We start from the raw sequence: 19,373 nt of genomic DNA, 5'->3' as shown, positions 1-19,373 counted from the left end.
TACTTTTTGTTACTTTAAGCACATTTTGCTGACAATACTTGTTGTACTTTTACACATTTTGAATTTAGGACTTTTAAAGGAGTACATAAAGGCGTATTTTTAGACTACAGTATTTCTACTTTTCTAACTAGGGGATCTAAATACCTCCTCCACCACTCGTGATACCAGTATATGGATTTCTGTAGTGACTGTTGCACTGGACACTTTCAGAGAGTCATTTTGCGCAGATTTACGCAAAATACGTTCCAAGGAAATCAATAATGCAGTGACAGAGTCCGGAAGATTAAATTATTGTTGACACTGTTGTGTTAGAATACACAAATTACCTACGTTTTGATTATTTTGCTGCAATTCGTCGTGTGTTGCTTCATTCTGAGTACTGAAACTTCACCGTGTGCGTATTATCACGCAGCTTTGACTGTCATGTGAGTCGTCTTGTGACAACAGACCGGAAAGGGTCGTCTAACGATGGTAACCCTAGATTTGCTCTGGCGAGATTTGTAGGCGTTGTTCCTTCATTGTGCTTGTTGTTTGCCATTATACATAATAATTATGTTTTATGATGTGACAACGCTGTTATTAAGGTTTGGTTAGGTTTAGGCACAAAAACACTTGGTTAGGGTTAGGAAAAGATCATGGTTTTGAGTTATGATCACTCTCGCGAGATGTTTCGCTAATCCAGGGTTACCATGTAGTCACGACCAGGAAGAGAGAAATGACAACAGTATGAGGAGGAAGATGCTGCAGCTGTGACACCTTTTCACTCTTTCATTCTTATTTACTGAAAGCATCAGACAACAATGACTTCAGTTATTAAAGACACACAAAGGTTGGGATTTTGTTTTGAGTCCTTCCAGTAATTAACGTTAAGCTACATGTAGCTTCATGTCGAGCCACGAAATCCTCCTGAAAGTTGTTATTATTGGGATTTGGTGCATAATGGACACTAGCAAAAACGTTATAACGCTTAATACATTATTTTGGCATAACTTATGTTATTGCTCGTATCTTTAAAATGTGTCTCTGTCAGGTTTTCGTCTGCCAGTCTTTTAACATTTTAGTCAAGCTGCCTTTACCCCGGTGTTCACTGTTTTACTTTTGTACTGTATTTAAGTCCAGCTGTGGGATATTAGCACCCAATTAGAGCATCGTCCTGTCATCGTCTAGAAAGTTACAAGTTTTAGATTCAAACTAGGCAGCAGTTTTGGTTCATCAAATCACCTTTAATATAAAAAACAGATGCCTTGTGACTCTATTGCAGTAATACAGTGTTTCTACATTTGAGTGCAGAAGTCTCAAATGTGCAAAAATATGTTATTTAAGAAGCACAACTGGGACAAAAGTCACCAATCCTATAAAACGGGCTCTGTTAAGTGTAGTAATGCCTAATATTTGTAGTGCACTAGTTTGTTTAATTTGACTTACTGTAAATAATTTGTATTCGTTTATTCATTTCTAAACCGACAGAAATAATATTACTAAGCTGGAAGTTTAGGATCAAAAGTCAAGAGTAGGGCTGCAACTAAGGATTATTTTCGTTATCGATTAATCTTTCAATTCTTTCCTTGATTAATCAATTAGTTGTTTGGTCTATAAAATGTCAGAAACTGGTGAAAAATGTTTCCCAAAGCCCAAGATGTAACCTCAAATGTCTTGTTTTGTCCTGACTGACAATCCACAACCCAAGGATATTCAGTTTACTGTCACAGAGGACTAAAGACTCCAGAAAATATTTACATCTGAGAAGCAGGAATCTGAAAATGTGGAAATTTTCTCCTTTAAAAAAAAAGACTCAAAACGATTAATTGATTATCAAAATAGATGACGATTCATTTAATTGTTGGAAACTAATCGATTAATCAAATCAATGTTGCAGCTCTAGTCAATAGCATTTGTCATTGTACAAAAATAAAAAAGTATATGTATGTAAATATATACACACATTCATAAAAAAGTAAATGTAAGACCAGTTGTCGCTTAAGATATGCTCAAAGCTAATTATATATACACCAGTACTTAAGTGTTTGTTGAGCTCATATGTGTTTACTTTGACTGCAGTAAAATTATGAATGCCTCCTTTTGATGATGAGTGTATTTACCTTGTAATATTACTACTTTAATTTTTAATGCACATATGGACAGATAGTGAAATGCGTGTACACACAGCATATTTACTTTGCAGGAGCGAGTATGTCTGCATATGCGTAATAGTATTCATACTCATACATATTCAAATGTGTCATCATATCACAATCTCATCTCACACTGCTTTATACTTTCAACATCCTGCACCGATGCCCCTGTTTATTCCGTGCAACCCATTGCAAAGGATAGAAAACACTAATTTGTTGATGCTGCTGTATGTTTTCACCACTATATGTCTTGTCTATAGCTTCTGTTTGATTTTGCAAGTTTATAGAAGTACCTTTGAAATCCACTGACAGCCGGAGTGAAATTTCTCTCACTTGGCCAGAAAACACTGATTCTGATTCGAAAGGATCTGAGTACTTTTCCACACCGCTGTCATTAACACTCACGCTTCTTCTTTCCAAACAGCATAAAAGAAGCGGTGACTTTCATCAACGCGATTGATGTGAACAAGTTCTCCAGATTAATCTCCCGCATCATACAAAAGCTTCATCTGAAGGTACAGAGGCCGCGCAGTGTTATACGTGCCAAAGACAAGAGGCTTTTGAGGCTTTTTCAGCAAAGCTGTAGTGCCAGAGAGAGCAGCGCATGCATAATGACTTAGTGGAGCGTCAGTCAGACTCTGCTCTAATGAATGCACACACATGCCTGGTCCTGTTGATCATTCTGGTTTTTCACAAGACATAGCTGGCTGTCAAAAGGTTGCAGTTACTCACTCCAGGAACAGTTTGTCTGCTAGTTTTATTATTTATTTATTTATTTTCGACTTACTAAGAGAAAGTAATGAGCCTTTTTCATGAAAGACATTTTTTACCTGTCATAGCAGGAAAAGCACAAGTGTAAATAATAACGTTACTATGGGCTGTATTCTCTTTAGTTTTACCAGTTTTATGGCCTGAGGTGTTGTATAAGATGGCTCACTTGTATGGCCTCCGGGGATAATTAAACTGAACTGACGTTATTACGTCCACATGTGCTTTTACTGCTCTGACAAATCTGCATGTGTGCTTTGCAAAAGGTCTCTTCATTTTGGGTAAACTGGTTTGCTTTATTGTGTTCATTTATTATGACTTCATGTCCACCATCTTCCAAATTACACTTTTAATGTGTTTTGGATTGATGTTATTGTCTTTTACATTAACCTCTGTAGTTGCTTTTTTACATCTGTGTCAAATATACAAGTTTATCGTATGTTGCTTGAGAATGCATTTATAAGCCTTTGCCAATGAAAAATCGTATAAGTCCTTTGTTCTCATCTGTTATCCTTTTTATTATATGAAAATTTCACATCATTCTTCATATGCTGGACACCCAAATAATCCAAGTTTTTGATTCTCAAACAGAAAACAGCCTTTTGTTTATATATAAAAATAAATGTATTATTAAAATAGTTAATGTTAATTGAAGTATTAACATTAATAAGGTAAACTGTTTTTTTCCTCACAGGGAGAGCGGACATTCAGTGAAGAGGAGGAGCAAAAACTTCAGACTGCTCTATCATTGGATAAACAGGCTCTGAACTTGGTCCTGGAAACTGCTGCCTTTATTCTAGAGCAGGTGATTAAAGTGATTTTAAGCATTTTACCTGATTTTAGACTGAAGTGCTATTTTGTCTTTACCGGAGGTTCTTGTATGACATCTCTTACTTCTTTAACAATACTAATATTTATAAGGATAAACATTAGGTATTAGATGTGATGGAGGAACACAAATAAGGAAAAATACTCTGTATAACTATTTCCATTGCTGTAGATGTGGAAAAAAGAAATATACATACTTTTTATTTATATTTAATTCCTGGGGTTGTTCACATTATGCAGTTGAGAAACATAAACTTTTAAAAAGTGAAAATGTGACCATGCAGTGACTTTCATAACCTACTGTCAAGATTTTCTATGGTTCATAAGGACAGAGAACACATCACAATCTTTTGCATCCTTTCGTCTGCCGTGTTCATGGAAAGAGATAAATTACCACAGTTGACCAAATCTTAAGTTGAATTGTGCACTTTGCTTAAATGCATATTTTCTGGAGCTCAATCTATGGTGATTAGACTAAAGAAAGTAACAAAGGAAGAAAATTGCATAACCACATGCTGTGCTCACATACTGAGCATTTCTTTTCCAGCTGGGGTCACTGTTGTATTGTGACAATGTTGTGTTGAGCGGTGATAGTTGTCTTATTGATACCATGGATTGATACATATGGGTTATCTCCTCTCCTCTCCTTTTTTCTTTTCTTTAGGCAGTGTATCATAATATAAAGCCGGCGTCTCTGCAGCAGCAGCTGGAGGCGGTTCATCTAAACCCAGACAAGGCTGAGGTGTTTTCTCAAACCTGGGCCACCTCTGGGCCTGAGCTGGTGGAGGGGCTAAAGCACAATATCTTTGCTCCAAAGAAGGTAAAGCTTATAACAAAGTTTAACAATTTTTTTTCTCACACATTTTTTTTGTTTTGTTCTTGGATCTGAACAGGTCTTGTATATGAATCAGACAGGTTTTTGGCAGTTTTTATATCTGAAGGTATGTTAGGACAAGGCTTTTGCTTGTCAAATGTTGATGCTCAGTCAGGTAATTATCAAGTAACAAGTAACCAGTTCTCACTTATAGCAAATTCTTCATTTTCAACCTAACCTGACCGTGTGAAACAAATTAATCTAAGCTCAGAAGCCCACACACTGGCCTTTACAACTTTCAAATAGAGCTGCAACTATCAGTCGATTAATAGACAGAAAATGAATCGCCAGCTATTTTGATAATCGATTAATTGTTTTGAGCCATTTTTTAAGAAAAAAAATACAAAATTCTCCCTATCCAGCCTCTTAAATGTGAATATTTTCTGGTTTCTTTAGTCTTTTATGATAGTAAAGTGAATATCGTGTGGATTGTTGGTCGGGACAAAACAAGATACAGAAAATTAATTCATTCATTGTTTTCAGTCATTTTTAAAGAAAAATATACTAAAATTCTCTAGTTCCCAAATCTTAAATGTAAATATTTTCTGGTTTCTTTTGTTCTATGATCATAAACTGAAAATCTTTAAGTTGTGAGCTGTTAGTCGGGACAAAACAAGACATTTGATGTTGCATCTTGGGTTTTGGGACACAGATATCGACATTTTTCACCACGTTTTATAGACCAAATGACGGTTTGGTCTTCTTCAGAGTATGGAGCTGGCATCCTATGTCATGTGGAACGAACTTTTATGTTCTTAACTCAAATTAATCCAAAAATTAATCCACACTTCATAATTATAAGCTGCTTTTCACACTACTTTCAGCACTTTGAACTAAATTTTCTTTCATCACACATTATAGTGACTTGATACTAAATTGAGAATCATCATCAGACTATTCATATTAAGACCGACCTGCTTTTCTGTGAATTCATTTCAGTCGTTTGGATCACAAAGAGTTTCCACGCAGCTCACACAAGTTGTCACATTAATTTTAAAAACTTGTACCTCTGTATAACTTGATTAAGCAGTGACACTTGGAACAGCGTTCTTTTCACAGTTAAGGGAATTAAGATCTAACAGGAAATAAATCTTCAGCATGTACGCATCAGTCACATTATGCCGGAGTTGTTGTTGCTGTCATACATTCAGACATCTCACCTGCCCGCCTCTCGTAAGTCATCTTTCTCTCTCCCGTGAATTTGTTGCTGCCAGGAGAAGACCGTGAAAGCCATTGATCCTCGAGACGACCTCTGCTGTTGCTCCGACTTTGAGCAACAGTCAAGTCACACAAGAGATTGTCTTTAAGTGACAGATGTGTACATCTGCTTTTTATATTTTATGATTGGAAAGCAGGGTGTTGTGTTTAATAATTTCTGAAACATCTTATGAGAAATTAGTGTATTTTTTTAATGGTTTTTCTATTTGTAAAACCAGTTAACATCCTAAATTCCACCTTGTCATTATTCTTTATCTTTTGAGTCGTGTGTCCAATGTCACACACTCCAGCGTTTTACAATCCCTGTTGCTTTCCTGTTTTTTTTTTTTTGTTTTTCTCCTCACTAATGATGCTATATCAATCAAACACCTGCAGCTGGCGATCAGTGTTGCAGTGCATTGCTTACTTGGATTTCCTTACACAGCTGGACTCGACAGGATGTTACATTTAGTCTCCGTGTTGGTCACTGATAGTCTGACAGTCTGATTGGTCAGAGCAGCTGCTGTTTTAATTAACACAGCTGTTTACAGAGAATAACGAGAATTGTCTCTTTGTAAAATGAGTGAACTCCTACTCGGATTGCCGGAAAATAGACCTAGCAAAAAAATATTAACATAGTGTATGTTATGCAGGAAATGTAGAAATCAATAATCATTGTGATGAATGAGCAGAGAGATACATAAATAAATGTATTTGTTTGTATGATTAGTCATTTATCGGTTATTTATTTACTGCTTAATATTAAAATGCAGACTGTCTTTTTTAATGAATTTACTTTATGATTAATTTTCATACACTGATAGTAAAATTAGTAACACATCATAGAGTTGTGATGTTTATTCATGCTAATGTGGATGTTGTTCTAGTTGTGAATAATGTGGCCCCGGCCCTTCCGCCACCTCGCATCTGTCCTCTGATGCTGTGGAAGCATCCAGACCCAATAAGTCACACATGCTTTATTATTATGGCCTCTCTCTGCATCATAAAACACTTAACTGCCCTGCCTTGACACAGTGCTGCTAATCTATCACAGTGCTACAGCTGACTGATGAGGTGTCACTCTGTAAATCAGCCAGGCAGGCGGTGAATCGGTGAGACACTACAAGGTTTTTTGCCTAACTTTATTATCACACAGGACTTCTCTTTCAAATGTAGACATGTAAAACTAAAGATGTGAGAGTCATACTTTGACAATTTATTCAACCTGCAGCCTCAGAGCGAGCAAGGCAACTCAGACTTCATAGAGATTATGCAAAATTTTACAGTTGTACATTTTCATGAGTATGATAATAACCATAATCAGCTCTGAGTGTGATAATATAGTGACACTTTTGTAATGATGTTGGTTAAAGATCCCCTGATCATGGTCAGCAAACAAGCTATAAATAACTTGTGCACACTCACTTTTCGGTGACAGAAGCTTGTTATTCTTCTAAGGCCGGATTTGTCGTCTTATCTTCAGAAAATAGGAACACAAAAGTGAGAAAGTTTTATCATATATAAGCCAACAGTATGTCAAGAAAGTAGAGACAACACAACATAATGTTTTAAGTTATAGAAGAAAGGTCAGAAAGTTCAAATTATGATGACAAACGGAAACGGAAAACAGGAAAAATGCCACTTTAGTGTTTAATTACTAAGAATGTTTCCTATTCTTTTTTTCCCTTTACTAATGATGCTGTGTCAATCAAAAACTTGCAGCTGGTGATCTTTGCAGTGCATTGCTCACTTGAATTTCCCAGGTTTGCAGTCTTATCTTCAGAAAATAGGAAAACACACATGAGAGAGTTATAATTTATCATAAATAAGGTAACAAGTTGTCAAGAAAGTCTAGAAACATCAATAATACCTCAAGCTTGTAGAAGAAAGTTGAAATAATTGTTAACAAGTTTATTGGCAGCATTTTCTCTTTGCACATTTCTATTTCCTCTGTAATTATGCTCTCATTTTTCACTGTTAAGTTATGAAGTGCCACCTTAGTGTTTATCGTCGAGTCTTTGAAAATCTGTCTGGGTATTTTTGAAATCGAAGTGTGCAGCTTTATGTTACACCGGCCGTGTCTGTGTGTTTCAGCTGGATTATGTTGGCTGGCAGCTGAACCTGCAGATGGCCCAGTCCAGCCAAGCCAGACTGAAGTCTCCCAGTGCTGTCCTCCAACTCGGACTCCGCAACGAAGACTCTGAGGTGTCAACACACATGCAGAACACAAAAAAACATAATCTCTGTTTATGGCAGTATGACAGGCAGTTCCAATCTGCCCCTCTTTCTTTGCTAATAGATGGTAATCCCACTGGTGTCTGTCTTGACCCAGAGGTAGACACACATCTGGCTCCAGAGTAACTGTAGTGTAAAGACCAGAGATCAGGGAGCTTGTTATCTGAAACCTCCAGAGTCTCTTTGTTCTCTTGGGAGGCTTACTCTGCAGCTAGAATTGGACAGTGTGTGCATTGATTGGGGGGTTCATCTCATAACTAGCACTGTATTGTATCCATTCAAGCACAGTATCCTGCTTTGTTTACAGTGTTTTCTTAAAATTACTGGAGATGTTTGTCTTATTGAGGTCATTAGTTACAGTTTTCTTATGAATACTCAATCTTTAAATATTAGTATCCATTTTAATCCCACATGTTAATTATAGGCTATTGCTACAGTATCCTAATGAGGTCTAGCCCTAAATATTTCTATTTAAAAAGGAAAACACTGAGAAACATGATACAGTACAAATATGGTTTTTACTTACTAGTTACCATTGTAGCAGGGCTGCATTTCCATTCATTTCATCATTCAGCAGAGTTTGTTTACATACCAATTAGCTAATACTATGTATTTGCTTTAATAGCCAGCACCTCCTGAGCCTCCCTCACTCATTTCTTTTTTTTTGTCCACTGGGAGAAGGGTTGCTCTGTAGCTGTGGCAAAATGAGTGAGCATTGAATAGGCTTGTTTCTTTTTTTATATTAAATGATATTCAAACTTTGACATAGGTGATTTGATTGAAATGTTGTATCTAGAGTTAATATTTAGATTCTTCTAGATATAACAACAACCGCAAATATGAACAAATACCTGGTAAAGGTGAGATTAATCAAGTGCTGCTGATGTTTTGTCAAATATTTGAAATATATTCAGCTTCACGCGAATTGTAAATGCCACACAGGACTGCTGTTAGTTGTCATGGATACTGAAAATTTTAGATATGGCCTTAAGGCATTTGAGTGGTTTCTTTTAAAGCAGTTTTTGTCACAAAATGGTAGGACTGATTAACCCGCTAGCCTGGATAGTGTTGTTCCAGCTGACTAGTCAAGTGTCTTTTTTTTGCACGCTGCTTTGTATTCTGTCCCTAGAGACCGTCGGCTCAGTCTGAACATGGAATTAGGCATGACATATTCAAATTGCTGTCATCCTAAAATGTGGGCCGAAGAAAAAAAAAAATGCGTAAGCTAGAAAAAATATATGTTTTTCTTTATCTTTGTGGATGCGAAAGCAGTAGGAGTTTTTTTTTTTTTGTTTTGTTTTGGACTATTTTTCGCTGTGTTTTCCCTAGGCTTGCAAAAGAGGCATTAATTTATTTAAATCCACTTACACAATTCCCCTTGTGGGAGGAGATAGCTGGGGGGCTGAAACAAGGCTGGTTAAAAGTGTAGAAGGATCAACTTCACTGAACACGACTGAGACGCACATCCTTCGCTCAGCTGCAGGGGGCACTGTTATCTCACAGTTAACGAAGCATCCCTCAGGGGCAGTAAAGTATTATAGAGATGGATAGGACAGCTTTGTATTAAGGCAGTTTGAGTGTGCACAGTTTTTTTTTTTTTTTTCAGTTTCTATCGGTGTTTTCTGATTAGAGATTCCTGACAGTAAGTTTGTTTCCTTCCAAACTCTCTGAGAATTGCTCAGTACAACTTCTCAAATGTCGAAACACTGCCATGACTGAGAAGTAAATTAGTTGCAAATAGAAATGAAATTCAGCTGCAAGTGTCATACTAATTACAACGCAGATTTATAACACGCTCGCTGCTAACTGTCTAAGAGAGGGGAAGGGGAAAAAACTGCAAATAGGAGAATTTAGAGGATTAAAGGTGATAGAGGACAGAAAAAGGGAGAGGTGGAAGAGAGAAGAGGAGGTGAAAACAAGTAAAATAGGACATAGGGAGTAAAATAATGAAGATGAAGTGGATAAAGGGAAGAAAATGAAAATGAAGGAGAGGGAGGCAGTGGTGGCTGTCTGTATATTATTGATTGCTTGGAACCTAAGTGGAGAGTCAGAGACTCTCCCATCTGACCAGCATCCTGCTTCATTAGCACTCTCCCTGAGGAGGAGGAGGAGGAGGAGGAGGAGGAGGAGGCCTGCCAGGGTGCTTCACATCTCCTTCACCCAACAGTATGTGACATACAGTATATCTACAGTACAGTACAGTGTAGGAAATGTTAGAGGACATATTTGGAAAATTGAGTGGACTACTTTTCAGGATATTCAGATTTTTCTTTCTCTAACCATTAAAATATTAATTATACAGTGAATTGTTTTCCCACCTTGGACCCAAAATGTGTGGACTAACATCATATATTGAAATTGCATTGTTTTTGCTACCATGCAGCAGTGAATGCAACAGTACCCCCCACCCACCCTAAACTGAATTTGTATTGGATTCAGTGGAGAATTGTGTTGTTTCACTTATGAAAACATATGTGAAAGGATGCATTACAACACATTTGCACATATATAAATACCTTCTCCCCCAACTCTTTATGTTTCTAGAGTGTGATGCCTAGTTTGTTCTCAGAAGGATGGATGGAGCATGGACTCCCACTATGCAACATGCCTCATTCAGTCTAAGTATAACACGAGACCTGTTGCATAGCATAGCTTGTTTGTTATCCCAAAAGAGAAGCTGCTGCTGAAAAAGATGTTAGTGATCTGCTGTTGTGTTAGACAAGGAATAGGAGCAGAACTGGGTATAGAAGGAAGAAGATGAAGCTGCAAGGAAGGTGATAGGAAGGATGAAGAATGGAGGAAAAAAAAAACAAGGAAGAATAGGAGAATGACAAAAACAAGATGACAGTGGGAGAGGATGAAGAAAAGAATGAGGAGGTGACCGAAGCCATGAAATGCGTGAAATATGGTGGAAGATTTGTGTACACTGCCTTTGCAATTTACTGTGAGACATACTGTATGAAGCATGGAGTCATGGCAGCAGTGAATTTCAGTATATGTAGTAGTGGTAATAATAGTAATATGTATTGGATGTCTCTTCACCTCAGGCAACTACAATTGCAGAGCTTTCCATTCATCAAAACATAAAAAAGCATCAAGAATCTCTTCTTTTGTGTGGATTTTGAGAGTTTTTTTTTCCTAAGCACACTATACAGACTGCAGATTTAGTTCTTTCCCAACTGCACAGACCTTGGAGTAGAGGAAGAGTACAGAGGTATCTACCAGTTTTAATTCTGATGTGTACTGTCTTTTGAGGTTTAGTCTTTATGGGATAAAGCTGCGCTTGAAGAGGAGCAACTAAAAGCAGGTGGCTTTCTGCCCAGTACCTTGTACGTGCGTACCTTCTTCTCTTGGCCGCTTGATTGTGTAGCACGTACACATCTACTTCCCACTAAACTTAATGTTGCTGTGTAGTTTCTCCCTCACTTTATATTTGTGCTGCTTACAATCTCTTGTTGAGGTAATAGAAACCTCAGAATGTGACTATGCAAGAGAAAAACAGATAAAAAAACGTGTTACGTTTTATCAGTTCCCTACAGTGGTGTTGAACAAACTTGCACGGTTTGCAGGAAAGCCTGAATGAGTGGAGACCATTGTGTAGGTCTTTTCAACTATCATGTATTTCTGATTGAGCACAGTCTCTAGAAAAATAAAAACTTGTGGGGATGGATGAACAGTGTAGCAAACATGTCTTTGGGCTATTAAGACTTTTTTGTGATCAACCTTTTAGTAATAGTCATAAAACATATAACATATGGAAAACAAACAGACCAGAGGAGCACAAGCAGGTAATGACTGAAAATAAGACTCACAAAAAAGAGGGTTTTACATTATAACTAAAACAACATATAAGTAATTAAGATAAGACAGTATTACAGAGAATATGTAGTCAAATTACAAAAGGTTAGACACAGAATCAGCAGCCGCACGCTAAGCTTTATTTGCACATTCAGTAGCATCATTAATTTGTGCAAAATAAAGCTTCAGGTAAAGTATTTGAAGAAAAAAAAAATCAATTTCTGATGGAGAGAGAAGGAGGACATTTTAATGAGTGGATTTCATGTATTATTAGCAGCGCTTAAACCAGCGAGGACAATCTGTCTCTGTTGTTGCAGAAACGTTTCTGACAAATCATTCGGGAGTTAGATAGATATGGTTGTGGGCTCCATCATGGACAACAGATGAAACATTATAAGTGTTAGCTCATTCCAGGCATGTGCAACAGGCTGGCATTCCCAAGTTACATTGTCGTATTAGCTGTGAGCACATTTCAGATTGGTTCATTTGAATAAGTTTTACTGGCTTGAGGTGGTAAAACTATCCAATATTTTACTAGAAAGAGCAAAGATAGCCTAAAAATAAAGAAAAATGCAAAAAAGTGTTTTTGATCTTCTCTTCTAAATTGTTCATGATCATCTCATAAGCATCTTTCGGCCCTTCTGATCTAAGCTACAGGATAACAGTCTGTGTGTGTTTGAACTGATACTGTACTCCTGCATGTGCTACAAAAAGAGAGTATGATGAGCTCAGGCACAATAACCGTATATATTGAAGCAAGGACTCACTTTCTTGGACTCTCTCACTGCGTTCATCATTTTGCCCTCTTTTCCACAGTATCCATCTTCTTTTTTATTCAAGCAAGAAGACACTGATGTCACTTTGATGACTCTGAGAGTTGAAATCCCTTGTCAGTCTTGGTGTCTCTCTCGCTCTCACTGTCTGTCTGTGTCTCTGTCCTCTGGCATTAGAATGAGCCACTGCTCCGCCGACCGAGGGCAGGCTGAAATTTTTTATACAGAACATCCACTTGCAAGGCAGCCACCACCAATTTCAATATTTATTGTGGACATGCTACGCCACAAAGGCATGGGGTAAAAGCTAGGGAGCTAATGTAGCTTCTAGACGCTGGCTCACACTTCAAAGGATATCTTCAGCTGATAGCTTCAGACAGACTTGATCAGAATTGATAAAGCAAAGCTGTTCTGAATTTCAGACCACAAAAGGGAAAGATTTACTAAATGCAGATTTGAGACAAAATCCCAAACAGATTTTCTTATGTTTGTCCTACATTTAATCAGATTTTGTGAGTAAGGTCAGCTTTCTTTGTGAGCAGGAAAACTCTCCTTACTTGATGGCACACCAAAGCTGATGCAGAAATAACCTCAATTTACTGCACTGGTAATGAACTTGAGGATGACTTTTTAGACGCTTGTGCCAGTTAAATGAAAACAGTAACACCCCAGTACTTCCTATTCTTAAATGATCACTTCCCTTTAGTGCTAAAAGGATCAGTTGATCAGTTTATAGACAGAAAATTACAAATTGACAACAATTCGGACAGTCGTTTGAGTATTTAGGTGATTTATCGAGCAATAATACCAAATAGTTTCTGCTTCAAACCTCTCAAATGTGAAGATTTTCTGCTTTTGTCTGTTTAATGTAATTGTAAATTTTATGGTATATTAAATTTAAATAGTGATGGACATTTTACAGTGAGGTCAGAGGTCAGGGTCAGCACCCCTGAGCTGCTGGAGATACAGTGTTCTGGCTCCACGTATTTTCAGTCTGCTCTCAGTTTATCATTCTTGACTCAGAGGCTTGTGTCCTATATTAATATCTAATCTCTGCTGTTAAAATTTAAATAAAAATAAAAACATCTTTCATGCATATTAATGGCGCAGAACTGGAGTTTGTTAACTGTCCATTTCCTTGATCCTTAAAAGGAAAATAACTTTTCCCTCCAAACTGTTCCTGTTGGATATGATGCCAAAGTACACTAGTAGTTTAGTAAGTGGATTTAAATAATAGCTCCAGCTGTGTCTTGTTTCAGATTTCTCATAGGATGAGTGTCTGTAAGCATTGTAAGAGCCCTGCTCCTTCATACACAAGTGCTTCTGAATTGTCAGAAAGATATTTCTGCCAGATCAGAGTGTAGTCTTTCAAGTTCATCTTATTCTACCACTCTTCTTTCTTTTTTTGGCATCTTCTTTTTTTTTATTTATCTTCCTTTCTTTTATTTGTGACTTATTCATGAGCAAATCTTCCACTTGTTGTTTGAGATTTTTGTGTCAAGTTGTCCCCAGCTAGCTCCCCGAATTATAACCCAACTAAATTCTAGTTGGTGGAAACCTGCTTGTTTTTACTATCAAAGCATCAGACATGAAAGACTTTTCTTCTTGTGATTCTAATTTATTTTCTCTGTTCTGGCTTACAGCACCATTGCTGTAATCACGGAGGAAGGGAAGCTCTTTGTTTGAAAGCACGCAACACGCACAGACATGCACACACTCGAGCCCTCCCAGTGAAGGCTGTGACTTTTATTTATTAACATTGTGTGATGAGGAACGCAAGTAAACATCCCATTTTGACTTCTGCGAGGAGGTGCTGTGATCAGAGCCTCCCCGAACATCCCTCACTGTCTCACGTGTCTCCGTCAAACCGGCATCGCGAGCAGCTGGCCAAACTTTGAACGCAACTCAAAGCTCCCCTGACAAGTTACATAAAGCCTGGCTCCTGCCTCCCACTTGCTCTTGTCATGTAGTCCCAACAAACAACACTTCCAGAGTAGATCCAACCTTTTCCATTTATCATGTGAGGGATTACATGGCCCGATCAATATATCGGAGGGCTCTGATGTAAATGCTACCGTGTTCAAATCCTTCACACCAAGCCACCCACCAGCCAGGAAGAACAAAGGCAGCTTTGTCTCAATCTCTACTTGCCTTGCTCTACATGTCCCAAGATGCTTTGTTGCTTTGTGCCCACATCTTTTTAAGGGGTCTATCTTTCTCTCTCCATCCCTCTCTGTCTCTTTCTCCCTCTCTCCTTCGCCCTCCCCCTTTCCCACTGGTGATTTGTTTTTCTCCTGTGGGATTTGGGATCCCATTCATTGAGAGCCCCATTGTTCAGCTCTTATCCATTCCAGAAGATGGGCCCCGAGAAGCAGAATGGGCGACTGTGGGCGCTCTCGTCTCTCCCTTCTCTCCCTCTCTCCCCACTCCTCGCCACCCTGCTCCTTGCTCCTTGCCATACGATGATGTCATGGCTTTTATTTGCTCCGGGGGTACCCATTGATTCCCTCTCCCTATTACACACTCTCTATATCTCTCTCTTCTATCCCCCCCCCCTCCAAGTTCAACTCCTGTTTTCCTCAGCCAGTCCCTTTCCCAGATTCTTTTGCCTCTCAAAAGGCGCCTTGGGGATTTGGGGATGTTTAGATGTTGTTTAGCACACCCACGGTACATGCTTGACTCCCAGATAGGGAAGCCATCAACCCCGCAAATCCAACTGCAACTCCCCATTTAAATCTCATTGATTTAACATCTCTCTTTTATTCTCACATCTCCCACTCCTGTGATCAGCTTTTATTTCTCTGAGCCTGTTTTGTTTCACACTCAGTTTATGAAGTAATCATTAATCCCCTGATAGCATGATGCCATTTTACCATAGCAGGTAGTGATGGTAAAAGAGTGCTTAAGACTATGATTTTCAAATATGCATTGGGGGTTTTTTCCCCCCCTCCGTCTTCATTTCAGTTTTTTTTGTTGAAGTTTATTTTAGAGAGGCTGCTCTGCCTCTTGGCTGAACTATGCCGGGGTGAGAAATCTATTTCAGTTTAAACAAGACACACTGATTGCAGAAGCACAGAGCCAAATCACAAATCACATCCATTCATTCCAGTGAAAGTTGGCTGATAAGCATACACAGAGATAAAAAGGCCGTTTTTTTAAAATTTTTTTTATCCAAATGCCAAATATTTGTAATAATGCAGATGTATTATCACCTCATGAACAGGTTTTACTATTTATTCATGTGTTGCTGTTTCGATTGTTGTAGCATTGTTCTGTTTTATGAATTGCGCTGTATTTCATGTTGTGTTTTTGTGCTTGCATCGCGCTGTGATAAGATACAGTATAATAGCAACGAAGGAATGTGAGCTATAGGCCTCTTTCCTCCCTTGAAATAATGAATATAATGAGTGGGTTGGAGCCTGGCACTGTTGTCATCAGACGTGCAATGATAGGGCACAGACTACTTCCTCCGCCTGTATCAGCAAATTGTCACCAGTGTCTTACTGAACATCCAGCCTCTTTGATGTTACGCTGGTATTTGAGTGTTTTGTTGAAAGGCTTTTTAACACTATTATGTTGAAAAGTTAAGTATTGCTGTGGAAAACGGTCAGAGTGGCATGTATGTGGTTGACTTGCCACATGGGTAAAGGGTTACGTATAGTTTGACGTTTTTCCATTTTTCCAAAATGATACCTTACCTTTTAGAGCATAAACTTAAGAAAAGAAGGCAAACTTGTAAACTGCTGTACACAAGCAGCTATACAAGAACATTGTTTGAATAAAGTGCAGTCAAATATTTGTAAAATTATGATTTAAAAAAAGCAAATATCTGATTAAAGAATAGCCTAAGTAAACAAGACTAGTAATTTAATGTAAACCATCACTGCTCAGTGCACTGACTTTGTATTTTGGCTTGAACTTGATAGCACCGCAAATGAATGGAAAACATCATTGTCTCTTATCACTGTCTCTTATGTATCTTGATGACACCATATTTATGTCTGGCTTTGTGTTGTTGGATAGTGATGAAATGTTTCTGGGGGCAGCTGATGTTGTCTCCTGCAATCTGTACTGTAAACTCTCTCCATGTCCCTCTCTCTGTCTCTCTCTCACACACACACACTTTGGTCCCCCCCCCCCCCCCCCCCCCCCCCCTCTCTCTCCCCTTGTGTATGAGAGCGACAGTGTCTACATACCATGGGGGCACAGGCTGGCTGCCTTGGAAATCTCCTAGCTCTGCCACATAGTGGAAAAAACGGGCCTTACAGTTGTGAATAGCAGCCGTTACTCGTCTGACGCAAGCACTCCCTCTCTATCTCTCTCTCTCTCTCTCTCTCTCTCTCTCTCTCTCACTCACACACACACACACACACAGCTCGGTTGCCCATGACCCCCCTCTCCAATCTCGTGCCAACCTAATACATTAAAATGCATACTGTTTCAAAATGGAGGCCTTGGCTGAAGGGGTTGAGTGCCACTTATCCTAGAACCTGGCACACCGGTGGTTAGTTAAGGCCCACACTTGAAGATGTTGGCCAGCTTTAGCTTTTATTTAGGCCACCCTACACGCATTTAGAAGATTAAGGTTTTGACGCAGCTTTTTCACATGCTTTCTCAGTCACATTGTAGTAAACAGATTCAGAGGTGAACATGGAGTTTGAAGGAACGTGAGTTTGTTCATCATTGGTCTGGTGCAATATGCAAAAAGCAAGAATCTGAAATGGATGGAAATGGATCTCAGAGTTTAATTTCTTCTCATTTCATTCATATTTTTTACAGGAAAAACAGCAGAACAATGTAAGACATTACAAGCTAACTGAGGATAAAAGCAATAAAAAAGCATAAAAACAATACAAGCAGAGAAAAAATGTTGACAAAAAAACATTCTTCGTAATTCTCAGTAAAGCTTACAGCATTTAGCAAAAAATAGCAAGAAAGTAAACAAATTTTAAATGTATACAGACCGGTTACATGGAATTCAAAGGGAACAATAAAAGATTGATTATTGAAATGTTAGTGGTTACAATTTTGATTCAGAAGAAGGAAATATATGTATATAATATATGTATAACTGTTTAAATTGTAAAAATGAGGGAGAATTTCTAACGTGGGATTTTATTCCAAATGTTAGTGTATATACAGAAAATGCACTTAAAACATAGTTACTGTTAAAATAACATCAAGCTTCACATCACACATTCAGTGCCTAGCCATCACAGCCTTCCCATGGCGGCTGCTCTTCTCTTCGTTTAGATCGTCATTTCCCAGACCTGTTGGAAAATAAGCAGAGTTTATGGGCTTGGCAGCAGAAACTGGTACATGACATGGCATCGTCCTCTCTTTGTCCGTATCAGGCAACGGTGACTAGCTGCCACAACCATAATCATCTTGTTATGGCTCACGCACGGCTTATGTTCCTTGGCTTGTTTATCTTGGCGTTAGAACTGTTGAGTGTCTTCATTCTCCCTGGCTCTGCAGCGTCAAGCTTTCTCGTTCAGAGGCTCTTAAACATGACAATTAATTTGGGGTTTTAAAATGACTTCTAAAATGTAATAAAATTTGAGTATTTTGAGTTTTCCAGTACTGGGTGTTGCACAACTCTCAAGCCACCGAGAGGCCACGTATACATTTATGTGTCCTTATCCTCCCAAAATATTAGCATGTATGCTAAATAAAGATAATAACTTATGGCATGAATTAGTTTTACTTACTGTGATAATTGTGTTGATGCTATGATTTTTACAGTAAAAAAAAAGAAGAATCTACCAACTTTTACGTACGTTGCATCATGACAAAATAAGGCATGACCTGGAGAATCGAATCTCTAGAAGTTGCTATAATGCATAATTTTGTTGCCACTGTCATCCACTTGATGGGGAGGGAAGAGGAAGATATTCAAGATATTTTTTTGCTATTGTTTTGATGTTTCAGTGTGGACAGGGTGTGCCAGAACCCTGTTTTACATGTTTAAGACATTTTCTTCTCTACATTGGTGTGGGCATGGCCTAAATTCAAGGGTTGAAAGGCTTGAGGGTTGAGCTGTAAGTCTTGTAAACAGTAAGCCCTGAATAAATAGTCCGCAGAGGCAGAGCTACCTCTGCCCACGGATAAACTGCCAGCTCAAGTCATTCCAATTCAGGGTTCGGCAGTTTTTAGGTGCTTAATGTGATTTGTCTCTTTTCAATGTTTGCACCCTCCATCTATGAGGTGTAGGAGGTGTGAACAAACAATGTGAAAGCACCCAGCTATTTCCAGACATTTTTTTTTCTTAGTCAGGTGCCATTCAAACAGAATGTACTGTACATGTTGTTTTTAAACCTCAAATCAGTGTTTTCCTCTGCTTCTCCTCGTCTGTAATTCAGATTTTTCTTGCTCTACATGTCTCTACTTCTTTGCTGATAAGTTTCTCTGTGGGACTGTGCTTCTCGTCTTACTTTATCCCTCAACAAATATATCTGTTTCTGGTTTTTGTCAGTGCTTTTAAAAGGCTTATTGTTGTTAAACATCAAAATATCTTTGTAGCGAGGGATCCTGGTGGCCCAGTGGATTTAAGATACATACCGTGTAATTGCAACAACCCCGCTTTGGGTCCAGCAGGGGACTTTTATTGAGTGTTGCCATAAGTGATGATGACACTGCAACCATTTATAGTTGAGCTTTATGGATACAACAAAAAACAGAAGTCGTTCTGTTTACATTATCTGAAACAGGAAGGCTTCTTGTAAACAGAACAGTGACAATGGCAGCAGATATTGATTCTGAGCTGCA

General features: G+C 38.3%; 1 protein-coding gene across 3 annotated transcripts in view; it reads left to right on the top strand.

The window, feature by feature from the left end:
* Positions 1–612: 612 nt before the first annotated feature.
* commd10 (COMM domain containing 10) overlaps positions 613–19,373 on the top strand; it is a 57,907-nt gene continuing 39,146 nt past the window's right edge. The window contains exons 1-5 of one of the 3 annotated variants that reach the window (XM_044375406.1): positions 613–829; positions 2,557–2,647; positions 3,595–3,705; positions 4,393–4,548; positions 7,894–8,004. In XM_044375406.1, the coding sequence (XP_044231341.1) occupies positions 801–829; positions 2,557–2,647; positions 3,595–3,705; positions 4,393–4,548; positions 7,894–8,004 (498 nt within the window). In that variant the 5' untranslated portion in view covers positions 613–800. Of the gene's footprint in view, positions 830–2,556; positions 2,648–3,089; positions 3,182–3,594; positions 3,706–4,392; positions 4,549–7,893; positions 8,005–19,373 lie in introns of those variants that run through there. The other 2 variants (XM_044375397.1, XM_044375415.1) reach the window with 2 other exon arrangements.

Source organism: Thunnus albacares, chromosome 2 (assembly GCF_914725855.1).
Source record: "Thunnus albacares chromosome 2, fThuAlb1.1, whole genome shotgun sequence".
Classification (NCBI taxonomy): domain Eukaryota; kingdom Metazoa; phylum Chordata; class Actinopteri; order Scombriformes; family Scombridae; genus Thunnus; species Thunnus albacares.
The sequence above is the reverse complement of the archived record's forward strand: the minus strand, read 5'-3'. Positions and strand labels throughout refer to the sequence as shown.